The 15,581-nt window shown below is 50.8% G+C and overlaps 1 protein-coding gene across 1 annotated transcript in view; it reads left to right on the forward strand.

Annotated features, from left to right (window-relative positions):
- Window positions 1–15,581, forward strand: part of NR2E1 (nuclear receptor subfamily 2 group E member 1) — a 21,150-nt gene continuing 5,569 nt past the window's right edge. Inside the window, exons 1-8 of the mRNA XM_038132762.1 lie at window positions 1–768; window positions 5,749–5,894; window positions 6,622–6,709; window positions 6,997–7,232; window positions 8,535–8,681; window positions 13,457–13,553; window positions 13,939–14,088; window positions 14,353–14,458. Coding sequence (XP_037988690.1) covers window positions 744–768; window positions 5,749–5,894; window positions 6,622–6,709; window positions 6,997–7,232; window positions 8,535–8,681; window positions 13,457–13,553; window positions 13,939–14,088; window positions 14,353–14,458 — 995 coding nt within the window. The 5' untranslated portion in view covers window positions 1–743. The remainder of the gene's footprint in view (window positions 769–5,748; window positions 5,895–6,621; window positions 6,710–6,996; window positions 7,233–8,534; window positions 8,682–13,456; window positions 13,554–13,938; window positions 14,089–14,352; window positions 14,459–15,581) is intronic.

Genomic DNA, 15,581 nt, shown 5'->3' on the forward strand with positions numbered 1-15,581 from the left:
TGGGCAAGGGGCGTCCCTCTCCCCTCCCCGCCGCTGCCTGTCACAGCCTCTCTGCTGATATTATAGGGGCCGAAGCCTGGAGCTCAAAGCGCGAAGTCAGCCAGTGTAATGAACTTCTGGAAACCTTTCCCTTTTTATACCATTCAGTTTCTGAGAGGCAGAGACTGCCTCCTCTGACGCCTTTTCCCCCCTTCCATTATTTTTCCAGGCTCTGATCTCCCTGCTTGCTGCACCGAGGCGCTCGGCGCAGAGCCCCGCTCCCTATCCTACCTTCTCCTTCGCCTCATTGTTGTCCTGGCTGCTGTGGCTCTCGCTTGCCTTCCAGGAGCGCGGTGGCGAGCACAGTCGCACCCCCAGCACCCTCCCAGGGTCCCGAGAGCATCTACTCGGAGAGGGGCAGCCAGCGGCCGCCGACTTTGGGTCACTTCGTTGTTCTTTTTCTTTTTTTTTTTTTTCCCTTTTTTTTTTTTCTTTTTTTTTTTTTCCCTGTTTTGCTTCACTTTTCTTTCCGCGCCCCCCACCCCCTTTCCGCGTCCCCGCAGCGTGTCCCCTTCCCTCGGGAGGACATCGCTGGGGGAGCGGGGCTGCGGCGAGGATGTGCCGGCCCCCGCGGCGGAGCCAGCAGTGAGCACCCAAGGGAGGCACCTGCCCCGCGGAGCAGGGGGGCCCCCGGGGGGGCCGCACCGCCTCGCCCCGGCGCCGACACTTCGCCCCGAGTTTAGCGGCTCACGGGGGCTTCGAGCATGAGCAAGCCGGCGGGATCAACAAGTGGGTAATAACGCGGTGGAGGCTTCGAGCAGCCTTTCCGAGGCCGGCTGCAGCCTGGCCTGGGGGGCGGGAGGTGGAGGGGAGGGAGAGGAAGGGGAGGGGGGGTTGTGGCTTGGGTTTGCACCCCCCCACACCCCGCGCCCAATTGAAAAAGAAGTGTATATTTCCGACCGGAGTGGCAACGAATATATAGGCTCGGGGCTGCCCCGATGGAGTTTGGGCCTGGGGCTTACAAAAAGCCGTTTTCCAGCTGCGTGTCCCGGCTTTCCGGGCTGGGAGCCGGGGCAGAAGCCCGTGGGCAGCGAGCACCCGGGAAGGCGACCCCGCCGACGGCGGGGAAGGGGCTGGTCCCGCCGGGACGCGGCCGGTTACGTGCGGGTCTCCGGCACAGGGGTGAAGGGGGGAAGGTTTGGGTTTAAAAGGCGTTTCGGCGTTCAAACGTGCTGGTTTTCTCACGGACTTTATGCAATCTTCTGCGACATAATGATTTCTTTTTAAGAGTTTGAAACTCCGGTCACTCAATTACACGGAATCGCGTAAGCAACTCGGTCGAAGGAGGATTTAAATGCAATACTTTGCACACCATTCCCAGTTACAGCAAATAATCCTGCAACGAGGAAAGCAGAAACAACTTAAAAGTCACATTTTCCTTAATCCTAAATCCATGCACCTCATAACTGGGGAATTTAAAGCATGACTAACCGCTCTTACAGAATGGCTCAATTCGTATAATCCCAATGGGACTTTCGGAGTTTGTAATATGGATGGAGTCAGTAACAAAGGGGGGGAAAATACCCAATCCAATTTAATGTCTGACAAGTGATGGATCGGACAGCTATTTCCTCTGCGCTCCGACAGGCTCCCGGGATTGCGGAGTGGCGGCCGAGGGAGGCAAATCTCCCTCCCGCCGCGGTACCTGCCACCGGCCGCCCCCCGCCAGCCCCGCGGCCTTCTCCTCGCCGCTGCCCTCCATTATTTTGACCCGAGTCCGCCCTTTGTCCGCGGGGGCCGGGAAGCCGGGGAGGAGGGAGGGGGCGCGGCGGCGGGGCCGGGGGCAGTCGGGGGCCGCGGGCGGAGGGCGCGCGTGGAGGAGGCGGGCGGCGCGGAGCCCCCGGCGCTGCGGCCGAGCTGCCGCCGCCTCGGCGGAGCTGCCTTGTCCCCTTCCTCCGCGGAGCTGAGCGCGGCATCTTTTTGCCCCAGCCCCGCGAGAAAGGAAATAAAATTGTAGTCGAGGTACTAAGGTACTACCAGCCGGGGAAGGGGACGGGAGCTAAAAAAACCTGCGGCGGCCGGGGCTGCTTCGGCCGACTGCGTTCCCCGGGCTGCCCGGGTCGTGCGAGGCAGCCGGAGGGGGATCGGGCCCGTGGGCAGCCTCGCTGGGTCCTGCCGGGGCTCCTGGCAGGTTTCTGAGCGATGAGGAAGGGGCAGGAAGCACCGGGGAGTCTTGTCCCCAAAGGGCGGCGGAGCTTCTGCCGGAGACATTTTGCGGAGGTGAAAACCTGCCGGGCTGGATCGCTCCTTCGGCCCCACGGCGCCGAGCGACGCCCCGGCCACCGCCGCCGCTTTCACTGATGACCCCCTGACCCCTGGGGACCTCCCGAAAGGGACCCCGAGGCCCGACTCAGTCAAACCCCACGGGAATGGGGACACGCTGGGTCTCCTCAGCGCCGGGGCCCCGGCCCAGCCGGCCTCGGCAGCGCATGCAAAAGCCCGACCAGCTGTCCCAGGGCCTGGGCGATCGTCCCGGGGGTCCTGAGGGGCTCTCGGGCGAGGGGGCTGCGTCTTGGCTCTTCTGCCCGCCGGTGGGCGCCCGGCGATGTCAACTGCGATGTCTGCCTGGGTGGTAACAAGACCCCATCCCGCCGTCCCCCGAGCCCAGACTAACTTCTTTCAACAGCCTCTGATGGTAATTACAGTAATCGGGGCTGCCATATATCCTTTAAGCAATTATGACACACAAAAAAAGCCCCCAAGGACCCCCTGTCGTGGGATGTTCAAAACGGTTTCCCTGCTGAACAGAAATCCCATTTTCTTAACGCTAAAACTTCTGAGACGAAGCGGTACCTCGGGGAACCGGAGCGCTTTTAAACAGAGTTAATCAGTTATCGCATGACCCCGTGTCAAGCTTACATTTTTCCCTTCCCACCCCCCGCCCTGCCTCTTACCCGTCTATTTATTTCATATTTTGCCCAGCAAGAAAGTTTTCTCATAACAGCCCCCGCGGGGCAGGGCCGGGGGTTTGGAGGGGTGGAGGGGGTGGGCAGAGCGCGGCCGGGCGGGCGGCGGGACGGGGCGGCCCCGCAAACGCGGGGGGCTCCAGCCGCTGCCTCCGCCGTGCCCCCCACCCCGTCCACCGCCTCGCCGGGGGCCACGGAGCTGGGCAGACCGGCCACGCTGCTCCGGCCGCTGGAAAAAAATGTTTATATGGGTTTGGTGAGGCGCTCCAGGTGCTCGCCATCTATGGCAGGAGTACGGGGGTGTGTAAGGAATATACGGGCCGTGTGTTTATATGCGTGGTGTGGATATGCATGTACATAGTGCATAGGATTTTTTTTTTCCCCAAAGCAGCTCCCAAACTCAAAATCTATGTGGGGAAAACTAACACAAGTTTCTTCCATCTCCACTGGCCGACTTGAGCGCCGGCAGAGGAGCCGGCCGCCCCACACCGCAGGCCGGCCGGGGAAGCGGGGACCCCGTGGCTGCCCGGTGTCCCGGGGTGGGTGGCGGTCACACGGCGGGCCCGGGTGCGCGACCGAGGCCGGGGCCCGCTGCCGCGGGAAGGGGAGCGGCGGTGGGACGGGGTGCGCGGGGGCAGAGCAGCGCTGCCGGGCTCGGCACCGGGATACACCACCGCCGCACGTACCGCTTCAGTGTCTCTCCCCCCACCCCCAGCCTGCCCCTCCTCCTCCTCCTTTGTGTGCGTGCGTGTGGATCGTCTCTCTCCCCGTGGATGCTAAGGACTGGAGAGGGAAGTCGGGCACTTTCCCCCGTTTGCATTGTGCGATATCCGAATTCCCATGCTACACTTTTTGACGGGTCACTGGTGCCCCAATAGGCAGGTGGCAAGGAGGGCTTGTAATTACACACTCCCAGAAACCGTGCCTTGGCCTCAGCCCTCCTCACGGGCGCCTACCTGCAGCTCCAAAGCCGCGGTTTGCTCGCAGGCAGTGGTGTGCGGGGGGGCATCCTTCAGCTGCGCTCCTTATTAATTGCGCAAAAGTTTTCTATTCTTTAACCTCTCTCTCCCCCCTCCCACCTTCCCTCCCTCCGCCACCCCTCCCTCTCGCAGTCCCTAACCTAATCCCCGTCCCTCTCGCCGTGTTGTGTATAGCAGCTGTCGGGTTTCATTTAGGGGAGAAGCTGGCAGCTTGTGCTCATTGGAGGCAGTCAAACGAGTTTCAATGGGCAAAATCATTAAGTTAACACTTTATCTAATGTCCCTATTGTCTGCCAGCAGGCATTGTCTTAGAACCTTAGCGCAGACATGTCTGAAAGTATCTCGGACTCCTAAATTCTCTAGGGAGCGAGAGGAGCCCCTGCGGCCTGTTTCCATTGCCCCCCTCCCGCCCCCAGCACTGCTCCGCACGCTGCCGCTTTTCCCCTGCATCTTCACCCAGCCGTAGCCGGGGCTATCCCTGAACTACTTCCAAATAAATATAGCGGCCCCGAGAGCCCTCCAGTAGAGTTTGGAGACCAAGGTTTGGGGAGAGGGACTGAATTTCTAATTCAAGTTCTGGTAAGAGGGAAGAAGGCTGTTTGAGGCAGAGGAAGAGAAGAGAAGAGAAGAGAAGAGAAGAGAAGAGAAGAGAAGAGAAGAGAAGAGAAGAGAAGAGAAGAGAAGAGAAGAGAAGAGAAGAGAAAGAAAACAAGGGCAAGGAAAATGAAAAGAAAAAGAAAAATATTAAAGGAAAAAGAATAAGTAAACAAGGAACAGGAAGAGAATAAGAAAAAAGAAAACAAGGGAAAGGAAAATTAAATAAAAAGAAAAGAAAAAAACTAAAGGAAAAAGAGAAAGAGAGCAAGGAAAAGGAAAAGAAACATGAAAATGAAAAGAAATTGAAATTTAAAAAATAAATAAAAAGAAAAAAATTAAAGGAAAAGAAAAAATTAAAGGAAAAGAAAAAATAAAGGAAAAAGAAAAATAAATGAAAAAGAAAAGGAAAAAGAAAAAGAAAGAGAAAGAGCAGAAGAGAGAAGGAGGAAAAGAAAAATAACACCGGAGAAAAGGCAGAAGCCGAGGGGGGTTTTGGCGGGTTTCTTAAACCGGGCTGCAATCGTCTCTGTACGAGTTTTTACATCTCCCTGAGAGTATTTGTAATTCTAGTCGAAGCCGGTGCGAAAGCAGCACCCGGCGGAGCGGGGGCTGCGGGCGGAGCGGGACGGAGGGACACTGCCCGCCCGCCAGGCTCACAGGTCCGCTGACTCCTCCGAACACAAAACAGAGACGGAAAGTTTTGCTGCAGGTTTTGGGGTGAAGAAAATGGCACGCCTTCTCTGCCGTGGAAATCAGCTCCCTTTCGCCAGGGTTGCTTGCGGGGAGAGGAGGTTGCTTGGTTTCCCGATCATTTTATTTTGGTTTGGTTTATTCTGTGTATCGGTCTCCTGACTGCTCTCCTGCCCAGGGAAAGTGCCGTCCTGTTTGCCGAGCGCCAGAAAGCCAGAGAAACACACACCTCCCTCACCAAACCCCCCGAATTCCCTTCCCTCCCCCCTCATCCTCACTTCTCGCAGGCAAGACTGCTGCTCCCGCTGCTGTAATCTTCCCTTCCAAAATGGGTCTTGGCGATTATAGAAGATCCAAATAAACGTAGCGGGGCATGAATAATGCTCATTGTAGAAAACTGACACTTGCTCAAGGAAAAGAAAGTTGGCTATAAAATCACTTCATTATTTGCTTGTACTGCGGCTCTGGGGCTAATCCCTCCGGAGGTCAGATTGCTGAGAGCTCTCTCTCTCCCTCTTTCCCTTCTCTGCTTTCAGGTCGCATTTTAGACATCCCTTGCAAAGTGTGTGGGGACCGCAGCTCCGGAAAGCACTATGGGGTTTACGCCTGCGATGGGTGCTCGGGATTTTTCAAGAGGAGCATCAGGAGGAATAGGACCTATGTTTGCAAATCAGGAAATCAGGTACCAGCAGCAGCCTAGCCCCCTCACCGCCTGCACCCCCTACCCTGCATTTCCCCAGGGGCCCGCATTGTCCTTGCCCCACCAACAGAGAGGCTCCCGCAGCAAAATGCAGCGGCCGCGCAGCCTCGCCCTCTCCTGCCAGGGGGTCCCGGGCCGAGGCCGGGCGCTGGGTGCCCCAGCCCGCCTCCCCCCTGCACGTCCCCCCGCCCCAGCCCACCGGAGGGGATGGGGGAGATGTGCAGGGAGAAGGAGGGATGCGGGCAGGGGGAAGGCACAGCCAGCGCATCGCCTGGGTGTGAGAGGACAGGGAGGGGCGGCCTCCGGGTAAGCCTCAGCACAGCCAGGCGATGGACAAACATGGGTTTACGCGCCGGCGTGCCGTGCCCGCGCCCAGGCGGAGGCAGCCCCGTTTTTCCCCTTCTGCTCCGCCCGCTCTCCTTGCCACTCCGGGAGCGTGTCCGCGGGGATGCGAGGCCGGGATCGCGGAGGGATGCGCGGTGCTGCGAGGAGCCCCGAGGGGGCGGCGCCGCCGTCGCTGTCTCGGGTGCTGAAGGCGGCCCGGCCCGCCCCGCCCGGCCCGCCCCGTCCCGAGCCGAGCACCTGGCACGGCCCGGCACGGCGCACGCAGGGCCGGCCCCTCCGCGCCCCCCGCCGCCGCGGGGCCGGCGCCAGGGCCGGCGGGGTGGGCGCGCTGCTGCCCCCGGCCCGACGGCTGGCTGTGTTGCAGGGAGGTTGCCCGGTGGACAAGACGCACAGGAACCAGTGCCGAGCCTGCCGGCTGAAGAAGTGCTTGGAGGTCAACATGAACAAAGATGGTACCTGCTCCCCCTCTCCCGGGGCTGGGGTGGCGGGGCGGCAGCAGGGAGCTGCTCTGAACTGAGGAGAGCTGTGTCACTTCGGTGTCTCCTTAGCCCGGCCACGAATGACCCTCCCATCTTGCGGCAGCTCTCAGACACTTCTCCCCAGACGCCCCTCGGGCGGCGGGGGGCACAGGGCTGGCCTCAGAAAATTGCAGGGAGGGAGGGAAGCCCGGTCGAGCAGCCCAGGGCACCCAGTGCGGACCCCCGAGGTGACTCCCTCGTCCCTCTTTGATGTCCCACAGCGGTGCAGCACGAGCGGGGCCCCCGGACGTCGACGATACGGAAGCAGGTGGCCCTCTACTTCCGCGGGCACAAGGAGGAGAGCGGCGGAGCCCCGCACTTCCCCGCTGCCGCCCTGCCGGCACCCGCCTTCTTCACCGCCGTCTCCCAGCTGGAGCCCCACGGCCTGGAGCTGGCCGCTGTCACTGGCACCCCGGAGAGACAGGCTCTGGTGGGCCTGGCACAGCCCACCCCAAAGGTCAGCCACTACCCTGGCCCCTGGCGGGCTGCAAACCTTGCCGCTGAGGTGCCTGCAACCTGTCGGCTCCTTCCTGCCTCTGGGGTAGACATGGCAAACAGAAAGGCTTCAAGCTTTGTGGGTTGTGTGGGGACTTCCATTACACCCCTAAAGGCTGTGAGGAGATGAGGTGCAACAGCCTCTGGAGAAGCGGTATGCAGCAGGAACAACGGATAACCTGTTCCATACAAACCCTGTCTCATGCATTCTTATACCTTGATGGATGCAGAAACGCTCCTCCTGCCTGGAGCCCATCCACAAGTCAGTTTTAAACCTTGTTTCACAAGGAATGCAATCCCTGTGAATGAGTTTTCTTCAGAGAAATGCCAATCTCCATGGTGGTGTAGTTCAGAAAGTACTTTGTGTACTGACCAAAGCCTGCAGCTTGTCCCCACAGACACAAAACCCAAACTTGGCTAAGCTGGCTCTCTGCACTTCTTGGTTGTGACATTTCCTAAGCAGCCCAGTGGAAGCACTGCTGTGGCCTCAACTGCACAGGAATTAGCTGAAAGGTGATGTTTTTCACTAGACCATTTGCAATGGCATTTTGTGTCTTCGCAGCATCTAGAAAATCACAGAAGAAACTGCTTAAATAGTTCTGCATTTTCAGAGCTGGTACAGAGCTTGGCAGAACCCATCATAAACGTGGTCACAGCATACAGTTTTACGTGGTAATTTTGAAAAATGCTGAATCAGAATTTATTTGGCAAGAAAATGTAGCACGCATTGGAAAACATAACTCCATTCAAACCCTACACAGCCTCTAGATAGTTATGCTTGGCTCTGTGCATCTTCTTACAACCTGCTGCAGTCAGGGAGCAAGATGAAGGTTTTGGCTAAATTAATATTTACTGCTTTGCTGAGATGGGCTGGAATGCTAAATCAGCTTCTGAAGCAAGGTTACAAACTACATGTTGTTAATCAAATTTTTATTCTTCTGACTCTGCTATCAGAGGGGTTCTATTGTGTAACAGAGTAAAGCAAGGCACATAATTTTGGTACTTTTCCCCTTCTGATGCAATAATTTCATTCTCCTTTCAACCTCCTGCTCTGAACAGTTTCTTTAGCACAGCTCATCCACATGGATAAGCAGCAAGGAGCAGTTTGGAGTGAGCCCATTGCAAGCAATGCCCTCTGCTTGCAGAACACGAGAGTGCACACTCTGTATTGGGCATGAGCAGGAGCACTGAATGCAGGGGAGAGGAAGACCAGGCTGCCTTGGTGACACTGTATGAAATGGCTTTATTTTCTCTTTGACATTAGTACCCACACGAAGTCAATGGCACCCCTATGTATCTCTACGAAGTGGCCACTGAATCCGTCTGCGAGTCAGCAGCCAGACTTCTGTTCATGAGCATCAAGTGGGCCAAAAGTGTCCCAGCCTTCTCCACCTTGTCCTTACAAGACCAGGTAAGGCAGTGGCAGCGGGAGTGGCAACGGCCTGGCCTGCCTGTTAAAGAAGGCTCAGGCTTCACATTGGGTCCTGGACCTTCAGCCCTAGACTTTGAAATCTGTAATGGACTTCAGCAGCTCTGAAGTTCAGTGCAGCATTTCAGTCTGTCCCTGAAAACCAGGCAGTGATTTAGAAACTGCTTTCCTCTAACTTTTATCTTGTAAAGCAAGTGAAGAACCAAGCCAGGAAAAAGAAATCTAGCATAAAACTAGTATTGTGGAAGGACAAGTGCTAGAGGAGAAATCACCAGGCTGCAGACCAAACTTGGTGTGCCCAAACTGCTTTTCTACTTGTAGGACGACTTTTCCTTCCATAAAATGGGGAATAGCATCTTACTTTAATATTTAGGGATGAGAAATGCTTAGTTAAGTTTATGGTCTCAGGATATGACTGAGGTTGTTTCTGAAGATCAAGTCTCCTCCTCTTCCTCCTCCTCTACCAGTTCTTCCTCTTCCTCCTCCCCCTCCTCTCCTCATCCTCCTTCTCCTGCTCCTCCTCTTCTCCTCTCCTCCCAACTGTTTATACAGACAAAATTTTTTCCTTATTCACCTTGGCTTACAATTACATCAATATGGTGGAAGCAGTATTTGGCCAGCCCCCAACATTTTTTACCATTAATTAAAATATGTTCCCTAATATGTTTTGTTTTCCTCTATGATAATTTCCCTTTGCCTCAAGTAAATCATAGGTGAACCATACAAGATGAAACAATTTCTTAATGACTTGATTCTTGATGAGGACTCAGTGTGCCTTGTATAATGCACCAATTTTTTAAAAAAGTAATCAGATAATTGTAAAATGGAAGGGTGGAAATCTACACAAAGCTCCAATCATAAAAGACATCTATTACTTTGATATGATTGAGCTAATTTACCAAAATGGTAACTAGAAAAACTGTGCCATAGATGTTACATAGCAGTCATCAGAGGAACTAGTTCCTCTCCCCAGAAGCACATTAAAAGTGTTGTAGTTGATATGCAAATATATATTTTGAACTACAAGAAAAGAGCTTCCTAGGAAACCAATAATGTTTTCAATCTAAAGGTAAATAATGATGGTCACAATGTGTTCTAAAGCTAAGGTGTATAAAAATGCTCATTTTCTAGCATCAAACCCACATCTTAAAATGCTTACTGTGAAATTAGTCAAAGAGGAATGCTGCTCAGCTCCACTTGCAGTCCTGCTATGCAGCGAGGATGAGGGGAGAGATGAGATGGGGCCTGGGAGGTCACGCATGCCAACAGGAAGACAACAATCCCAGCGTGGCATCCTGCCGCTCTCTAACCGTGTCTTCTGCTGCCACTAATCCCGTGGAGCACTGGGTCAGTCACAGCGAGCAACCAAAGAAACAGGCTCAAGTGTCAGGGACAAGAAGCAGGTGTGCTGCTCCAGCAGCAGCCCCAGCACACAGGAGCAGACTGCGTCCCTCTCTGGACCAGTGATGTCCACAGGAGGCTCCCAAGGCAAAGGGTTTATCTGACATAATAGGGAGGCATTTCCCACACCATCACCTCTGTCAGTGTGCAGAGGAGGAGGCAGCAGGATCTGGAAGCAGGGAGATCTCCATGGCATGTGACCAAGCACGCCTCAAACAGCACGGCCTGCTTATCTACCATAGGCACCACAGTGCTCCCATTAAATAACCCACTACCTCTTTCACTTTCATAGCAGGGACTAATCTTAGTGAGTAACATATTAAAAATGCAGCCCTTCCTTAACATCACTCTCACTTGCTGTAGCTCATTGCAAGTCAGCTTCCTCAAAACTCAGAGCTGCCCAGCAGCAGAAAAGCTTTGATTTGGGCCTCTTCCTGCATGATTCCCCTGTCATACTTAGGAGAGCTGGAGAAGAAATCATTCTGATTTTAATCACCTTATTTCATGAATAATCATGATTGATTTTTATAACATTGCCATTGCTTTATTTAATTTGGCAATGGCCCAGCTGTAAGTGTCTGCATTTCTCTTTTGGTATCCCTCACATCTGGCTGAGGAGAAACTAAAATATTTTCTTGAATTTTGCTTTTTTTTGGTGCTCTTCTAAAAAAGGCAAGTGCACTGTAATTTCAGGACTCTAGGGCAGTTTTATCTTGAAGGCAGGGAAATAAATAGAAACTAATTTGCTGATAAAACACAAGTCTGAGCATTGCTGCATTCTTACCTCTGGTAAAACAGAGGCTGTGTCCCTTGCCTAGATTCATTCAGATAAGTCCATCTCGAACTGGAAACCACACAACAAAAAATGTCATGCTTTCAGTGCTGCTGGCCTGCACACCTGCCCACGTTATCTGTGAGACAGGGTGGCCCAATGCAGGTCCCTAACAAAAGGTCACACCAAGGATGAGGTTGATTAAGAAGCAAAACCAGTTGTTCAGAAAGCCTGGTATTTGTTGTTTCTTTGAAGAAAGAGGGCCGAGTATGACTTCAGCATGAATTATTTTAATTGGTGGTTTTACAGACTTATGCATAGGCATGAAGAAAGCTTTAACTATTGGAATAGTCTCTTATTTCTAAAGTCTTCTGACTTTAAAGGCTTAGTAGGAAAGAAAATATGAAATTGATATCTTCCAGAGACCACCATTCTTTGCCATTGTATCTGCATGAATGAATGACAAAAAAAAAAAAAAAAAAAAGAACAAAACAAATGAAAAGAAATGACAAAAGCAAATGAAAGGCTGGTGAATAATTTTCTATGTCATACAGACACCTGCACATCCATCAGGTGGGGTTATCCAGAGGAGAGACTGGGTTTGCAGGCTGCAGTGGTTAGGAAACTTTAGAGCAGATTCATCTGCTCTCAGAAGAAAGTGGAGATGGGCACCCCACTCTAGACACAGCACCCACTCCCTGTCTCCATTACAGACAATAATCTGGGCAGTTTTTGGTACTGTAAAATCCAGTGTGTTTCAAACAGCAACTGTATATAGAGACATGAGTACCTTCCTGTCACAATTCCCTTAGGTTATGGAGAAGTTCTGCAGAGCACACGGCAAAAAGGCATAAAATGGACATAACCCGGCAGTGACAAGTTGAGAGCAGAGACTCTGATAATTCAGATTGGAACATGATGGTTTAATACCATCCAATACCATTCCATGTAATCATGGAATCACAGGAGGTGTCAGGTTGGAAGGGATCACATCTGATCCAACCTCCCTGCTCAAGCAGGGTCATTGCAGAGCACATGGCACAGGATTGTGTCCAGGCAGTTCTTAAACATCTCCAGTGAGAAAGACTCTACAACCACTTTGGGTAACCTGTTCCAATGCTTGAAGTTTTTCCTCATATTCAGGTAGAATTTCCTGTGCAGTTTCTGCCCATTCCCTGGTGTCCTAGTGGCTGGCAACAAGTAGCACTGTCCTGAACAGCAGTATTGTTAAGAGTTTGCACATAGATGAAGGATTCACTTTTACTGATGCTTTCTGTATCACCTACTACAATCACACATCTGATTCCAAGGATATCATCATTAATTTGGTACAGCATCTTTTTTTTACTTTGTTCTTCTTTACAGACTCTTTACATACTTAAAATATCCTTGTTCCTCTTTTCCTATGAAGCTAAGCTGCTGATAGTTTCAGGAACCATAGCAACATCAATGATTGCAGATTTTGAGGTTTTGTTTTGGTGGCTTCATTTTTTTTTTTTTTCTGCTTGAGTTGTGGGCAATCTGCTTTCTCTGCATGGAGCTGCTAGAAGGCATCTTCTGAGCCCACTACAGTTCTCACCCCTTCAAATCTCTGTCACCCTATTTTGTGACACAAGGTCTTGGCAACATGTACACACCACCACGTGTCCTTTGGCCATGCACTTCAGCTGAACCAGAGGTCCTCCAATCCTCTCTTCAGAACTCGTCTGTCTGGGCTAATAATCCATAGATGCCCTCAAGACTAAACATTTCTGTTCTGGCTTTGCCAGTCTGCATTTCCAGAAGTCTTGTCTCCTCTTCAGATGCACCCCTGCCTCTTCAGGGAAATCACAAGCATTGCCTCAGAGAAAACAGAGAAAAACACATCCTCCATACAGACATGCAATGTGCAAAAACTGCAGAGAACTAGCCATACTGTCAGCATAGGTGCCTGGATATTCACATCTCTGAACAGAAACAGCTCTTAATGCCTGGAATTTCTGAGTGATTTTAAGCAAAAAAGCAGAAAAACAAGTGACACTGAGAAATTGTTTGTGTGTTCAGATGCTGTGCTTGACAGATATAGAGAGTGGCTTAGTAAGGAGGGGGTTATAAGATGGATGTGTGCTCTAAAGCACTGTTCCCTACACTGATACAGGGATCTTATCCAGGCTTTTCTTCACAAAATTCTGCCTTCCCGAGGGAAAGGAGTGTAATCCCCTGAGAGCAAGAGGAAAGACCTGTCCTAGAACAGCTGTGTAAGTGCTGAGGGGGAGGAGAAGAGAACCCATACCATGCTGAGAAAGCAGGTCTGTTCATGTTGTGAGCAAATGCTCTGGGAAAAGAGTTCTCTCTTTCTTTCTCTTCCCTTTTGGTTCACAACGTGGTGCACAGTGAGCCAACCCTCAGTGTTTTTCTACAATGCATAGACTTTTTTCTAGACACCTTCTCAAAAGGCTAAGAGAAGAGCTAATGAATGCTGTGGGGGAAATACCATGACAGGCATTTAAAGTAGTTTTTAAAATAACAGAAATTTACATATTTAAATTGTTTATAAATCTATAAATTATACACTATGTTATATTGTACATCTATTGTATGACAGCTGATGCTTTTGGAAGATGCTTGGAGAGAACTGTTTGTTCTAGGAATAGCACAATGGGCCATTCCAGTTGATGCTAACACTCTACTGGCTGTATCTGGTAAGAATTGCACAATTTAATGACTTTGTTACAAAAATTACCATAAAAATACATTACTGAAAAAAGAACAACATGTAAAGAATAACAAATTCCTACTGAACAATAGAGCATACCTGTCATTTATAAATCTATATTTAAATGCAAATAATGTTGTTTTGTTGTATTCATGACTGCTTGCATTGTCATTTAAATGCAAATTACTGTGTTTGTTATCATCCAAGAGAAGATTTTATATTAACTTTCATACAATATAGTCAGTTTACATGGAACCAGATAGACAAGTGTGACAATAGAGAGGACATTGATACAGAGGATTTTGTCAGAAATCAATATGAAATAAAGCAAATGCCTTTAATATTATTTATTTCATCTGTTTCTGTTTCAGGCATGAACGGTGACAATACAGATTCTCAGAAGCTGAATAAAATTATTTCAGAAATACAGGCCTTACAGGAGGTTGTGGCTAGATTTAGACAACTTCGGCTAGATGCTACTGAATTTGCCTGTCTCAAATGCATTGTCACTTTTAAAGCTGGTAAGCAGAAAGGATCTCTCGCTTGTCTGGTCTGATAACTACGAGGTTGCTGCTTTAAAGTGATGCTTTAAACCAGGCATAGCTTTGAATCACCCAGCAGGTTTCCCTGTATTGAATTCCAATAGTCATTGCTGCATTTTGAAAGGGCTGACAGTGGAGTGCTGGGGAACTAATGGGAACATTTAATTTCCATTGGTAGCGCTAACTGAACTGTTTTGATCCACCCAAGAGTCAAGCTGAACTAGTAACTGATCTGCTTTCCAGTGCCCACACACAGTGGTTCTGAACTGAGGAGTTTCCGAAATGCTGCCGCCATAGCAGCCCTTCAAGACGAAGCCCAGCTCACCCTGAACAGCTACATTCACACCAGGTCAGTGGCGTCTTCTGCCAATGCTTCTGGCAGGTGTAGGGTGAAATCTTGCCCTCATTGCATGGAAGGTGGCATTTGCACTGACTGAAATGGGGACCAGGCTGCTACAGGGAGTATACATTGGCTGTCAGCCTGCTGGGATTTCTGAAATAGAACCACAGAAAATGTTGGAAAGGATCCTTAAAATCATCCAGTTCAACCACGAATGCTGCCAAGTCCATCACCAAATCATGTTCCCAAGTGCCACATCTACAGGTTTTAAATACCTTTAGGGATGATGACTCCACCATTTCCCTGTGCAGCCTGTACCAATGCTTGACAACCTTTTAGGAAAGAAATTTTTCCTAATATCCAAACTAAACCTCCATTGGTGCAACTTGAAGCCACTTCCTCTTGTCCTATTGTTTGTGACTGGGAGCAGGGACCAAAACCCACGTCACTACAATTTCCTTTAAGGTAGAGAGTGATAAAGCCTCCCCTTACCCTCCTTTTCTTCAGACTAAACAACTGCAACTCCCTTAGCTGTTGCTCTAGACCCTTAACCACCTTTGTTGCTCATCTTCAATTGAGCTCTAGCACATGAGTGTTTCTAAACAAACAGAAAGGTGTTAAAAGGAGAGCTCTTCCTCTGGGAAGTGATAATGGCTGTGCAACACTTTGGAGTTCAGAGGGCTAAATTTCCTCCACATTTGATTCAATCAAATACCACCAAAAGTGATACTCAAAACATTGCATCTCAGTCAGTTTGAGTGCCTTTCACACATGATCTCCAGTTCCCATATAACCTCCTCCATTTTGCAGACACAGAAATCAGGACACAAGGAGCTTAAGCAGCTCAGATCATTTGTGATCTGCCGCCACCATTTGTGATCAGGTTCAAATGAAAATCCCAGAATTTTTGAATCCCATTGTGGTGCCACAGCAAAGTCCTTTAGTTGCAGCGGAAGTCCACGAGACTAAAACAGTTGGAGATGGAGCAGTGGAAGAGGAACTTTTATACATTTTTTTCCCTCTGAGACTTTGATTTGCTGTCATAGTAGCTCTTGCAGGCAGAAGCCCTATCAGTACCAGAGATGAGATGGTAGCAGTCTCTGAAGCACTTCTTTTAGTCTACAGGGAATGG

The sequence above is a fragment of the Motacilla alba genome, chromosome 3, assembly GCF_015832195.1.
Source record: "Motacilla alba alba isolate MOTALB_02 chromosome 3, Motacilla_alba_V1.0_pri, whole genome shotgun sequence".
Classification (NCBI taxonomy): domain Eukaryota; kingdom Metazoa; phylum Chordata; class Aves; order Passeriformes; family Motacillidae; genus Motacilla; species Motacilla alba.